This window comes from Anas acuta, chromosome 4, assembly GCF_963932015.1.
Source record: "Anas acuta chromosome 4, bAnaAcu1.1, whole genome shotgun sequence".
In the NCBI taxonomy this organism is placed as follows: domain Eukaryota; kingdom Metazoa; phylum Chordata; class Aves; order Anseriformes; family Anatidae; genus Anas; species Anas acuta.
Window position 1 is genome coordinate 45237446 of NC_088982.1, and position 13768 is coordinate 45251213.

The window sequence follows — 13768 nt, forward strand, 5'->3', positions numbered from 1 at the left end:
GAGGCCTCACTGCACAAAACATTCAGGATAACTGCTTTGCTTGGTGAAGAATTGTGTGTCAAGACTGGAGCTGGGCTGCAAAGCACAGCTGGTTGCATGGATGCAAAAGAGCCATGCAAATGTACTGGTTCAGTGGTGAGGAGGGGTTGTCCCTCATCCCAAACAGCAGTTAACCCCGTGTTGGCACCATGCTAGCAATGGCTTCTTCTGACCTACTCCTGAAAAACCTGCCTTCCTCTTACACTTCTCTGTCTTTAAAATAAACTATTTGGATGCGCTATTCAGAAATATCCACTGAACTTCTGGCTGCTCGATGGTAGCTAAAAGGAAAGACCAGGAAGCACTTCTTCATATATCAAATTGACATGCTTCTATATTTCTGTTCTAGCCTGAACATATCTTTCATTGAGCAATTTATTCACAAACTTAATCTGATTTGCTAATGAACCCAGAAATACTCATCAAATATTCTGAATGAGTACATTCATGCAGCATCTCAAACTTTTTGCTGTTCTTGATCTGTGCTGTTGGATTGCTCATGTGGATTGCTGGAAAATTATTACTGTATCTAGGAAAAGCAAATGCAACAAAACTGTAATTATTTTCTACTGCAAATTTTAACATCTTTGCTCTGAAAATCATGCTATATACATTAGAATAATTTAAAATGCTTATGAATATGGTATTCAGGAATAATAGTTTTACAATAGCATTCAGGAATAATCATTGTACAGTGTGGTAGTGTGTGCTATATAGAAAACCAAACTTCTATTCTGAATAATATTTGGGAAACTTGTTAATGTATATGTTCTGAAATAAAATATCTTTGTTATGCTAGTATATTTCCTAACATATCCTGGTTGAAAATGTATTCATTACTTTGTGGTAAGCTCAGTTATTCGGCCTTTAGCAGTAAACTAGGTCTCTTTCAATTTGCTTTGTACTTTGATCTGTGTCACAAATCAACAATTTCATCAGAAAACAAAATGAAGACTCTTGGAAGCAAACCACATTTTATGAAGAAATAGCTCCAACACACACTTCTAAACAAACAGCAGAAATTTCTGGTGTCCAATTCAGGAATGACTGAACCAAACAGATTTGATCAGAGTAACCTTCCAAACATCATAGTGTTTACTTTGATTTGTTTGGCCAACAGTAAAGCACAAATAGTAAGCTCAGCATTTTTGTAGTAATCAAAAATTTATTGAGAATTTGTACAGAAAAAATAACCACATAAGAAGTAAGCACTGCTCAAGGAAAATGCTTGAGCATTTTACAGCCAACAGCTTTTTACAAAGTTGACTTCCAAACTGTGGAAAGTGAGATAAGTTCAGTGTCTCACAGATGAAAGATTTATTTTCCCTGTCCATATCAGTCTTTGCTAAATTGTCCCTTTATGCGTCTCCAACCTACAACAGAAAAAAAAAAAAAAGACAGCATTTTAATGTTCTTCTAAGAAAGAAGTACATAAGGCTACAATGACATGTTGATAGTGCAACACGAGCCAGCAGTGTGTCCAGGTGGCCAAGAAGGCCAGTGGCATCCTGGCTTCTGTCAGGAACGGTGTAGACAGCAGGACCAGGGAGGTGATCGTCCTCCTGTACTCAGCTCTGGTGAGGCCGCACCTTGAGTGCTGTGTTCAGTTTTGGGTCCCTCACTACAAGAAGCACATAGATGCCCTGGACCATGTCCAGAGAAGGGCAACAAAACTGTAGAGGGGTCTGGAACACAAGTCCTGTGAGAAGCAGCTGAGGAAACTGGGGTTGTTTAGTCTGGGGAAAAGGAGGCTCAGGGGAGACCTTATTGCTCTCTACAACTACCTGAAAGGAAGCTGTGGGAGCCGGGGGTCGGCCTCAGATAACTGGCCTCAGATAGGACAAGAGGGAATGAATTCAATTTGCTCTGGGGAGGTTCAGGTTGGAAGTCAGAAGACATTTCTTCTCAGAAAGAGTAGCTAGGCATTTGAATGGGTTTCCTGGGGAGGCGGTGGAGTCACTGTCCCTGGGGGTGTTTAAGGAAAGGTTGGACATGGTACCTGGGAACATGGTTTAGTGGGTGACATTGGTGGTAGGGGGATGGTTGGACCAGATGATCCAATGAAGGACTTTTCTGACCTTAATGATTCTATGATACTAGCTGGAATTTAAAAATGTAGCCTTCAAAGTAAAAGGAGGCAAGGAATTATTTCGGATCATGAGACCAATCACTTATCTATCTGTTAAAAGAAACATTAAAGTAGAAGATATACTAAAATCAAAACACAAATATTTCTGTGACAAAATGGTAAGCAAAGCTGATGCCCCTAAGATGCAGAGGGCTTAATACTTCAGCTGTCCATGCTCTGTATTCAAAATGATAACTATGTTCTGTTTTCATTTTAAACATCTCCTCTCTCCTGAGGTCGAACCTGCTTGATGCTGCCTGTGTGTTGCTGTCCATCTATTGAGAGTCTGTTGAATGGGATGATTTTCATTGCAGTTTTCTTCATGGAGTACCACCGGTCACGCCAGGTTGCCCAGATAATGCCATTGTCATATCCAGCTGGATCAGAATCTCGAGATGTGTACACGCCATCTAAAAATATCAGTTGGCAAAAAATACTTAGTTGTTTCTGAAATAATTAATGTGCCCATCCCATTCATATTTGTGGTACTAACACTTCTACAACATCCCTAGGCATACTAACAGTATGCATTCACTGCCCCTGTCCCCCACTTTACTTCTCTGAGGACTGATAGTTCCACTTTGGGCTGGAGAGCTGCCAGAAGTTCCTACTGCTGGCATTAATACTAACAGTTATTGAAAAAAATGGGCTATGTATATTTTGCAGAAAACAGATGGCAAAATATACTCAGAGAAAGTGACCTTTTCTTTTTTTTTTTTTTCATTGAAATATATTGTCCTTGGTTACTTTTTTCCACATAAAAGTAGGTATTTAGAAGATATTTTACCTATATAATATTTGCCATTCAGGTGGCCAGCATGACATCTGTTCATCCACCATCCAGATCCATCCTGCTCAGCACAGTTGCCCTCAAAGTTATCATTGTCGTTATCATAGGTACTGAATCGCATGCCATTATGGAAGGTATAGGATTTGTCACTTGGATCATCTCCAAAATCATAGCCATCAAAGGCATCTCCAGCTTCGCCACCAATAAAGTATGCATAGGTCAATCTGTACTTGTCTTGTTCAGTTCCCACTTTGAATACAGCATAATCAGCAGTGCTGTTAACAGAGAATAATGGTGAACGTAAGCATACTGCATTCCCAGTATGTGCTCAAATGAAAAATACACAAACAACTTCTATGCTCCAGCATTAGATGCGTTTTCTGACTCCTAGTCTTCAGTGATGTATAAAAGACCTACATTACACACACACACATATGTGTCCCTATATGTATCCCCTACTGCTTAGGCTTACTATAGTCATAAGGAAATTCTCAGAGGGAGGAAGGAACAGATCTATTCTGCCAAATCAACTAGGACTGCTTGTGTGTGGCCTTTAGGCAGACACACACAGGGGCTGGCATTACACTTGTGAGTTCAGTGTCCTATGTATGTTAGTAGACCTAACAGCACCACAATTTTTTCAAAAATATGTACAAAGCAACACAACAGTGGAAGCAGTAAGCTTTAAGCCATCATTTTCAGAAGCTTCATGAGCAAATACCTTTTCTTGCCAGTCCAGTCCTCCAGGTCTATTCGCAGGGTGTATGGCAGAGTGGATTGTGTAGTTATTAAATGAATCTTTTCGTTGCCCAGCCAGAACTCAGTGGTGTCATCTGGAGACAGATGTCCAAATCCTTCCTTGTACTGAACCCAATTTCTTCTGAAATCCTCACTTCCATCCAATCTCTGGAAAAATATTTAAAAAAAATCAACCAAAATGTGATATATTTTATGTAAGCAAATAAAAACAGTGCTGACGCAGCAAGCTTGTTTATGGTAATAATACACAAGTGGCTTACCCTCTGTAACACTGTCCAGCCATTGCCATATGAGTCAATCTCACAGTAGACTAGGAATGATTGCTTAGCATTTTGAGGCTTGATGAAGTAAAGACCACTTCTTCTGGCACCTTTATTTGCAATATCTTGACAATCTGAAATAAACATATATTCAAAGGATTGTTATTAATCTAGCTGCAGTTCTATCCTCACATTTAGTTGATATTGCAACTTTCTTAGTGCAAAAAATACAACTCATCTAAATACTGTTGCAAAGTTCACTATTTAGTCTACATACTTTGATGTCGTTGCCATAAAAAAACTCACTGAAGGTCACAGGACTTGTACAGGACAAGAATGACTTTGGTCTTCCATGGAGTTTAAGCAACTTAAATGTAAAATATAGCCATTGCATTAGTTTCTACAACAACAAAAACAGCACTTCTGGAGCTAATTTTTTTCATATTACTCAGCAGAAATGTCATAATGAGTTATCTTCTGTTTTCACTCTGTCCACAGCAACTCTCCTTCTGTCACTGATGATACGTTTTGGGATAATCATATTTTGGTCAAAAAGGCCAAAGGGGCAAGTGAGACCTCTGTTCCATTTAAATGTCCTACTTGCGGAGCACCTACCCAGTACTTAAATTGTTCCAAACGCTGACTTCAGAACTTGCAATCTTACATATCTTTGTAAAAATCTATCTTCCTTAAGACTACGTGTACTTCATTGCTGTGATGCATGCTGGCAATACACGCAACTGAATTAACCCTCCACCATACAAGAAACTTTTTGTGCACCTCTTCCAGTCGTCTCCTGTATTTCAGTAGTATCTCTGCATGGTTCCTGACAGCTTGACTCAAGCTGAGCAATCTTCTGTTTCAGTAGTGCAATCTTGTTGGTGTTCGTTATATGTGCGTCTGTCAACTGTCTGGAAAAATAAAAATGCCTCGTTGCTTCAGGTGTTTCTTAATGACAGTAATACACATTTCTCTGCACACATGCCTGACTGATGTAGTATGCTGCAACATACATCCCTGCAAAAGGGGAAGACTCTCTTAACACTGCTATTTAAAGTTGGGAAACTAGCCAAAATGGGAAACCGTAAACTTACTCTTATGCAAAACTTGACTTGCCTCTAATCAGCAAAACTCAAATCAGCAATTCATGCATGACTGTAATGCTATGGAAAGTTTTTCTTTGTTCTCATTAGTAAATGATAAATTATTCTTCCTTAATTGTGGGCACATTTGTAAAACATAAATTATGTAAATAAACTACTGCAGTAGTCAGTGTGCCTAAGCCATATTTGATATAATGTTATAGGGGCAGAGGTTTTGCTACATTCAGGGCAAAAAACATATCCTCAAGTTTTAGCCAAGTTAATGGTGTTTTCATTTATATTTTCAACATTGGCTTACAGAAGACTACCATTGATTTTATAATTACTTGTGATTTATGTATGTGGAACTGAGCTGATATTCTAGGATATATGCAGAAAAACTAGCCAGAGTGAATGACTGCACAAATATTCCAAACACTTTGCATTACTAAGCAAACTCATACTAATATATTCTCCCAAGCCAATGAAAAAAATAATAAAAGTTATAAGTAGTTGACACAGCAAAAGAAACATAAAAATGTTGCCAGGCTTCATGACATTCTTATCTTGCACTTCTTGCACAATTAATAGATTACGCAGATGAGCAGAGAATGCACTATCAGACCCTTATGATCCTAATGTATCTTGCTAGGGAGCTAGTAATGACAGTGTGGGCATAGTGGTGCACATAAGCACAAAAACCCTTTCTGAAGAAGTCTTAATTGCAGTTGATAAAAGCAGAGAAATAAAATTATTTGGACTGTCAAGTGATATAAAAGGTGGGAGATACCTACTGTATAGTACTTTCATGAGACAAAATAGTGTTTTCATATCTGATGATTTCTTCAATTATTTTCTTGGACTTTTGAGTGAAACCCTCAACCGACTCTAAAACAGACAAATGGATAATATAATTGCAGTTAGACAAATTAGAAAAACAAGTGACGTAAGATTTTTCAATTGCATAGTTATTTTTATATTCTCACGTTGTTGCTGCTGCTTATCTGGAGGATACAGGGTTTTGATGTGTTGAATCAAATAATCTGCTTTTCCTGTGGCATTAGTAACTTGCTGCAAAATTCTCTCAATTTCCAGCAGTTCGTTATCCGTAGTGAGACGGTATTTGTTAAAGAAATCTGCAATGCCACAGGTTGTTGGGCAGTAGCTACCCTGAAGAAGAAAGAATAATAAATGATAATGTTTCAGGAGCAAAAAAAGGACAGCAGAACATTTGGGCAGGAGAGCTCTAAGTCATGGTTTGTACAAATGACTGGGTAAAAAAGGGGTAGGCATTTGCCACTGTCTGCGGTGTTTAAATTTACAGAGACAGTGTAGTTTCACACTGTGTATATGTGCACACTTGGCAAGAAAACAGTTCAAGCTGTTACTTATAGCGTCTTCTAAAATGCTTTTATCAGCAGCGCAGCTGCCTATTTCAATAGATGTTTATAGCTACTAATCAACAATGGGTTTAAGTACAGAGCATTTAATAAGTATTGAAAATAACAATGGGGATCTAATGAAGCTACAAAAGATAATGGCAGTTAATAATCAGTAGGAAGGCTTTGTTTAGACTCTTAATATAAAAGAACATTGTTCATGTACTTACAAATCGTTCATCTAATATGCAGCAGTTTTCTCTGGTGGGAAGGTACTGAAGAGAAGAAACAAGACCATTTTCAGTGAATTTTCTCCAGCAGCATTTTCAGCTCTGACACATTTTTTAACACTGCCTCTCCACTTACCGCCAGGCTGGTAGAGAAGAGCAAGGAGAGGAGATACCCCAGTGGTGCCCATCTGCCTAGCTTCAGCCCCATCGTGCCTGCCCCACTGTGCGCTGCCAGCCCAAAGTGTTCAGCCTGGTGCCCAAGGTAGCAGCACCTTTATGGGCAGCCAGTTTTGGCTCAGCACCCAGACGCAGTGGTTTAAGGGAGCAGGCTGGAGCTGGGGGCGGGCTCTGTGAGGTAGCGGGAAGAGGTGGGGTAGTGGTTTGAGGTGGATTCCCAGAATTTGCACTCATCTCACACTCCTCCCGTTTGCAGAACTTGCTTCCTACTTGTCCACTTTGTTCCAGCCAGGTCTTAAAGGAGGCAGAAAGGTGAAACAAGGACTGGAGGAGCTACTTCTAGTAACACAAGTGTAAGCAGACTCACACGTGGCTTTGGGATGGGGACTGGCAGAAATGTCGCTCAGCATAGGGAAAAGCCACAGTAACTACCGGAATTGTGTGCAACACCTATCCATAGCCTAATGTGAGATAATGCTAAGAACATTTTGCGCGTATGTAATACTTTATGCAGAGTTGAACATGCTTTTCAAAAAGGGCTCAACATCATTCCCCCCAGTTGGCAGATGATAAAACTGAGGCACGTATAAAGCTATATTGAGCAGTGCCATAGCTGAAAAACATGCCTGTGATATTTCTCACAAGCAATGGAAGCATGAATATTCTCTATCCTTCAATTCAGGGAGTCTGTTTGAATGACTGATAAAAGCTGCCTTGCTGGGGTATTAGCGCTATCAGTATCCTGGGATAAGAAATGTTGTCTTTCCTATTGCAACAAGTCTGCAACAAGCGTTTGTGGAAACATGCTGCTTCTAGATAAAAGTGCTATCTATCTCTCCAGGGACAGAGACCAGCTCTGAGATTGTGTTTGTACTCTGCCTCATTCAATACATTTTCAGGACAAGACTCCACCTTTTACACGGCTAGTTCTGTTTCCTAAATAGTGAAAATGGAGTAAATAAAAATGTATACAAGTCAACTGCTCTCATGTTTTCTATTATCTCTTTTTTAGTGCTGTTAACATGGGCTCAGGAAACTACCAGTGACTCTCCTCGCTATTACAGCTTGCACATTGCTCAAGCCTGCTTTGCTTCATTTGCTGGTGTGAGAATGACACAGGATTCAGAGGATCCTGGAAGTTCAATTTCAGTGGCTGTGCATAACCAGGACTCCTTTCCTATGTGTGTATAGCACGAGTATGTTCCTGGCATGAACTTCCTCCAATAACTGGGTCAGGTTCAATCGCAGATGTACTCTCGAGGGCAGATGGGCACATAAAGTTTGTGACACAGTACGTGAACTGCATAACTAAATCCAGGCAGCCCTTGTCCTTTAACAGAGTAAAGAACATGCCCTTCCCTTTTGTTACTAATAGTAGTACATATACGTTGGAAACTCTTTCGGAAGAATATTTGGTAACAGAACATGCAAAAATTTGTCTTGCATTTCTAGGCAAAAGTTTCAGGACTAAGAAAAGATGACAACAGTCAACATTGGCACTGAACTATATTTGTTCATTCTGAGAAAAAAAAAAAAAAAAGCTAACATTTTAGAATTAACACATGACGATAGCTGTAATTTCAATTTATAATGCAATAATTTTTGCTAAAGTCACCAATATCTCAGATAACAACAACAACAAAACAGTTTCACTGCTCCAGATAACTGGCTATTTGAATTTAGGAAAAAAAAAAAAAAAAAAAAAAAAGGATTATTGTGACTACAAATGGGCTAGGAATGGGAAAACTGAATTTTCAGTGAATTTCCACCACATTGATCCCTTCATGTATGTAACTCTATTTGAAACATTTCTTTAATGATTACCAAATATCTCTATATTGCATTTATAAGAGCTGCCTAGTTGTATTTCTGGTTCTAAACTCTTTTGCTTCTTAGTAGAAGGTATAACTATTTAAACCTGACAATGTCTTTGTTTTACTGATTACATGGTCATGGTGTAGCCTTGAATAATTAGTCCTTTCATCTCTTTGCTTCCTTCCCTTTAGTTCTATGGTTTCACACTGCATTGTTTTGAAATAACTTATTCCCACTTTTCATTAGGTCAAAACCAGCATGTGCTCTTAGCGAAATGGCAATGTAATAGTTTTCCTCCTTTTCATGTCATTTTCTCTTGGTTGGTCCTGGCTGCAAAATAGCTGACCCTTTTACAAAACAAACGTGTTAGAGACCTTGTTTTACCCAGCGACGTGCTCAACATTAGTTTGCTGTGTTGATTTTCTGGCCATTTTTTTCTCCTTCCAGTAAACTTATTTGCTGATTTGCTAACAAATGAGGAATGATTAATGTTAGCATGGTCAGAAAGAGGAGTTCTCAAATTCAGTTTACTTTTTTTTTTTTTTTTCCCATTTATTTTTTTAAGCAGATAGGAAAAGTGAATCATTTATTTAGAAGAGTCTTGTTCAGTTCAATTAGTTGATTAGTATTTTTGTCAAACAACCACATGGAGAGTATCCAACACCTTCCTGTTATTCACAGTACATTTTCCCTCAGAAATACCAGTCAGAATATTCTCGTATTTGTAAATTATTCCTTGAATATCAGATTATTTTTATGACTGTCTTGGAAAAACAACAGTTTTCCAAATTTATGACTCCTACTCATGTACTTTAAGAGTCTAACTTGTAATATTAATCTATACAATTTCAGAAATGCTACAGTGATTTATTTTAGCATTTCATTTTTTGTTGTTGTTGTTTTAATGGAAACTTAAATGTAAAAATAATTTTTAAAAAGCATTGAAAACCCCCAGAAGTAAATATGAAAAAAAAAGAAAAAGAAAGTTTACTACCAATACGCACTACCCTGCTTGTACTATTAATAATCTCTAAAGATTAGTGGGCACACTTGCTAGAAGTGATAATTAGGCTGAGAAATTGAGGTGATAAAAAAGCTACCTACTAATGAAGCTATGCTTCTCATATGCTATAAAACTAACTGGTTTACAAATAGAAAAGTGAAAATGAAAAAAAGTTGTGTAAGTCATCTTTCACTTTTTCTTTCAATATTTACATCTTGGGCAAAATGCAAATGGCAACATTTTTGCCAATTCAACAGTCCACTCTGTGCAGCAGACCTTTTTCCTCGCACTTCCTGAAGTACCTGGAGTCAGTAAATATTAGCTACCAGTTGCTCTGTATAGGAAGGGCTTTTATTTCTTTTCACTTATGAAACCAGCACAGATCCAGGCTGTTTCTGTTCCAATATGGGCTGGAAAGGATTCTGATTCTTTGAAAGCTGCATGAGGTCAAATATGATATCCATGTGTTTCATGTCAGCTATGGTTGCATTTAGAGTGTTTTGGAAAGAATTAAGAAGATATTTTGCTGCATGCACACCATGGATACAGAAAAGATAATTTTCCTCACTTTAGAATATATTCTTAAATAATGATGGATTTTTTTTTTTTTTTATTTTATTTTTATTCTAAGCAGGGAAACTGCTATGATGTTTGCAAAAGTCATTTGGCATGTGACTTATGCTATTGTGGCCATCTTTTTCCATCACTTTTTATACATAATGTAGCAACATAAAATGTAGTTTGGATTACATGATTTCTTGCTTTATCACTCTTGAGGTTTTTCTGCATCCCAGAACACAACATTATACTTCAACATACTGAAAATCCACCAAACATACTAAAAAAACCCAAACCATCAGTTGAGACAAGTTAAACATTGTTATTTAGCTTTGAGCAGCTTGTGCCTCAAATGGGGGTATTAGGTGCAACATTGCAAATTCTCTCCCTTTACTGATTTACAGAGATCATTTTCAACCATTGCTTTGCTTTGAAAATGTTGGCTTTTAGACTAACTGAAAAAGAGAGATTACAATGTATGCTTTACCTTGAGGGCAAGAGCAGTGAACTCTATTTGTTAAACAAAGACATCCACTAATTTGTGGGAAAAAGATAAGTAATAAATTCAAATATTTGCTGAATATTTTGTAATTAGTTGAGAGGACAGAACTTCAATAAATTAAATAGACCCTCCTCTATACACTGAAATATTTATTGGTATCTGCTGATAGTATTGTTTTGGAAAGGAACTTATTTACAATGGTGTTAACAGAAAATAGAAAAAATGTAGTATGTTTCACAATAAGAAATTGGCATGTGAAATACCTTGCTTGTACTTTTTAAGTCATTTTTTAGGATGTCTGTCTGCCAAAAAAATCCTAGAAAAAGCTAGTTTGCTTTGGAACAATGTAGTCTGCATTGTCTGCACTGACTTCCAGGATTACGATTACTTCAGGATGATGGTAGAACTAATTTCACGTTTCCTTTACACATCCTCTGTGCTCCATGCTGATGCACAAATCTGTTTACAAGGAGGGAAACACAGGCCTGAATTTGAAATATTAATGGCACTAACATAATAGAATTAAATGAAAGCATTTAGGGCCATTGAATGAAACTCTGAATCTGAGACTGACCTACATTTGTCAATACAGTCAAATACATTTCCTGTATTTGATCAGGAAAATAATGATATTCCTTTATTATTAATTATTTTTATTTTTTATTTGAACTCTGTAATCTTTATCTTTCTCCAGAACAAATACATAAATAAGTAAATAAATACAGCCAGGCTATTTTCCCTCTCTTCCCACAATTTATGAGAGGAATTCAAAACATGTATTATGCTTAAAAGCTGTACATTAAGCAGCAGAGCCAATGGACACGGATTTTTACCATGCAACAGAGCTATGGCATCTATCAGTGTTAGCCTGCAACACCTGTCCAGGCTATAAGCAGAGACATTTACCTAATACCTCCACATATGTATTTTGCATAGGCTCATTACTACTGACTAGCAGCTCCACTACAAACCCCACAGTGCCATCTGATGTCCTCAGAGAGCAATAAACTTTTTTCCAAAATCTGTTTAATCACATGAAGGCCAAAATCTCAACATGACAAGACATTGTTTCCCAAGTCTATATGGAAAAGGTCCTCTAAATATTTTTTCTCTGTTTTTATCAAATAAATCCTAAACTCATGTTCAAAGCAATAAAGCAATCGGCTCTGAACTGATCATTACTGCTCATGATAGAGACCATTGGGATGTGGTAGGTAACTCCATGGAAACAGTGCTTCAGTGCTTATTAGTATCAAAACCCAAATAAACCACTGGAATCGTGAGGAAAGGAATACAGAAAAAAAAAAAAAAAAAAAAAAACAGAAATTGTTATTGCACCCCAGTGTGTACCTGGTTCATTGGTGCCTTGAAAACTGTGCTAGTGGTTGTCCCTACAGAAAAATTATATATATATATATATATATATGTTGTTACACATATATATTTTAAATATATATGTATATATATATTATATTATATTATATTATATATTATATATATTATATGTATATATATTTACATATAAATACATATTCATATATATATACTGGAGAAGGCTCAATGAAGGGCAGTGAGGATGGCCACAGGTGTTCAGCATGGGGAACAGTGAATCAGCTCTGATTTAGATGGGCTAAGACTGGGGTCCCCAGAATGGCAAGTGGCACAGGGTGATTTTTCAGACTGTTTTATCTTGAGAGAAACAGAGGGTAGTGAAATAAACTAGTAGGAGTCAATTTCAAAATAAAACCAAGAGGTTCTGTTGCAACAAGTGGCAGACCAGTAGAACTTAAGCTTGTTCTTCTGGATACAAATTGTTTGCAGGAGCACAATTGAGGGTTAATAAACAGATAAACAACAGCCCAGCTGAAACTAGAAAGTGCCAATTACTCTGTAGAATCATCAGCTGCCCACAGTCTCAGTAACCTGCAGTAAACCTCAATAAAATGCAGTTTTGTTCATCTCTGTTAAATATAGAGAAGAAGAGAGTCTCCAGGACTATGCATGCCACCACAGTTGGATACAACTGTGTTCCCAATGTGAGGAACATGCCACCATATAACTGCTTCTGGATGACAAAACTAAGACACCCCATGTGATGGTAATGTGGGATGAAGTAGTTTCATACTATCCTACATAACATGCACCTGCATGGACTTTAACTTGATTTTAAGAAAATCATCTGCCTAATCAAATGAAGAGAATCCAGGGAGTGTATAAATTACTCTCATCAAGAAAATGGTTGATTTTGTTGGAGCCTTAAGAACTCTTTTAAACAGCTAATGAATCTAACCTGAGTAAAAAAAAAATCTTTAACTGGGGAAAGGAACAGAACAGGGGCCTTCGTTGTTTCATCTCTCCAGTGCGCCATTTCAAATAATGGAAACAATCCTAAATCTTTTCCTCATATTTTTGACAGATCAATTGACAGGTGGGTTTTAGTATCTTATGTATGCTGTATATTAATTCTCTCAAGCACACGTGCAAGTATTCATATGTAAACTTGATGAAATGGTAATCTTCTTGTATTCATTTGCAAGGGCGTTAAAATGTTTTTTTGGCAAAGCACAATCCAGCCCATCACTGAGCCAGTTGTTGTCAAAATCCATGCCAGAAAAAATATCTGAAACAAAATTGAAAGAATAAAGTATCTTTTAGATACCAAGAGTGTTATACCAATGTATATATGTGTGTGTGGATATTTATATGTTAACACAGGTAAAATGCGCGAACAAAAAACCAATGTGAACAGGGGTTTATCTGGGAAGAAATGCACCCGTTTGCCCCCCAGCACGGGTGATGCTGGCTGGACAGGACAGCTCCCACTGAGGCCTCGGGGCAGGCACCGGCTCTGCTTGCGGGCAGACACGGCCATCTACCGGCCGCTCGGTGCCTTTCGGTCAGTGGGGTCAGCCTGTCCCTGTCCAGAAATCTGATTCTGTAGCACGAAATCTTGGCCCAACCGATTTTGGCATGAGTTTTACTGACATTCTTGGGCTATAAATTATTATGTTTGTCAGTGACTGGCATTCCTTTTTGCATATCTTTA

General features: G+C 37.7%; 1 protein-coding gene across 1 annotated transcript; it reads right to left on the reverse strand.

Annotated features, from left to right (window-relative positions):
• Window positions 1-1184: 1184 nt before the first annotated feature.
• Window positions 1185-6966, reverse strand: FGG (fibrinogen gamma chain). Its single transcript, XM_068681031.1, has 10 exons — window positions 6804-6966; window positions 6668-6712; window positions 6045-6228; window positions 5853-5946; window positions 4757-4887; window positions 3977-4110; window positions 3679-3863; window positions 2955-3232; window positions 2411-2577; window positions 1185-1412 (listed from the first exon to the last, which is right to left on the reverse strand). The coding sequence occupies exons 1-10, from the start codon at window positions 6873-6875 to the stop codon at window positions 1398-1400; spliced, it is 1305 nt and encodes a 434-aa protein (XP_068537132.1). The 5' UTR covers window positions 6876-6966; the 3' UTR covers window positions 1185-1397.
• Between the last annotated feature and the right edge of the window lie 6802 nt (window positions 6967-13768).

Coding starts and splice junctions, on each gene's coding strand:
- FGG (XM_068681031.1), bottom strand. CDS start 6,875: ATGGGGCTGAAGCTAGGCAGATGGGCACCACTGGGGTATCTCCTCTCC. Junction 3,864..3,976: donor GCTGGACAGTGTTACAGAGG/GTAAGCCACTTG, acceptor ATATTTTTCCAG/AGATTGGATGGAAGTGAGGA. Junction 3,233..3,678: donor GACTGGACTGGCAAGAAAAG/GTATTTGCTCAT, acceptor CTCTGTTAACAG/CACTGCTGATTATGCTGTAT.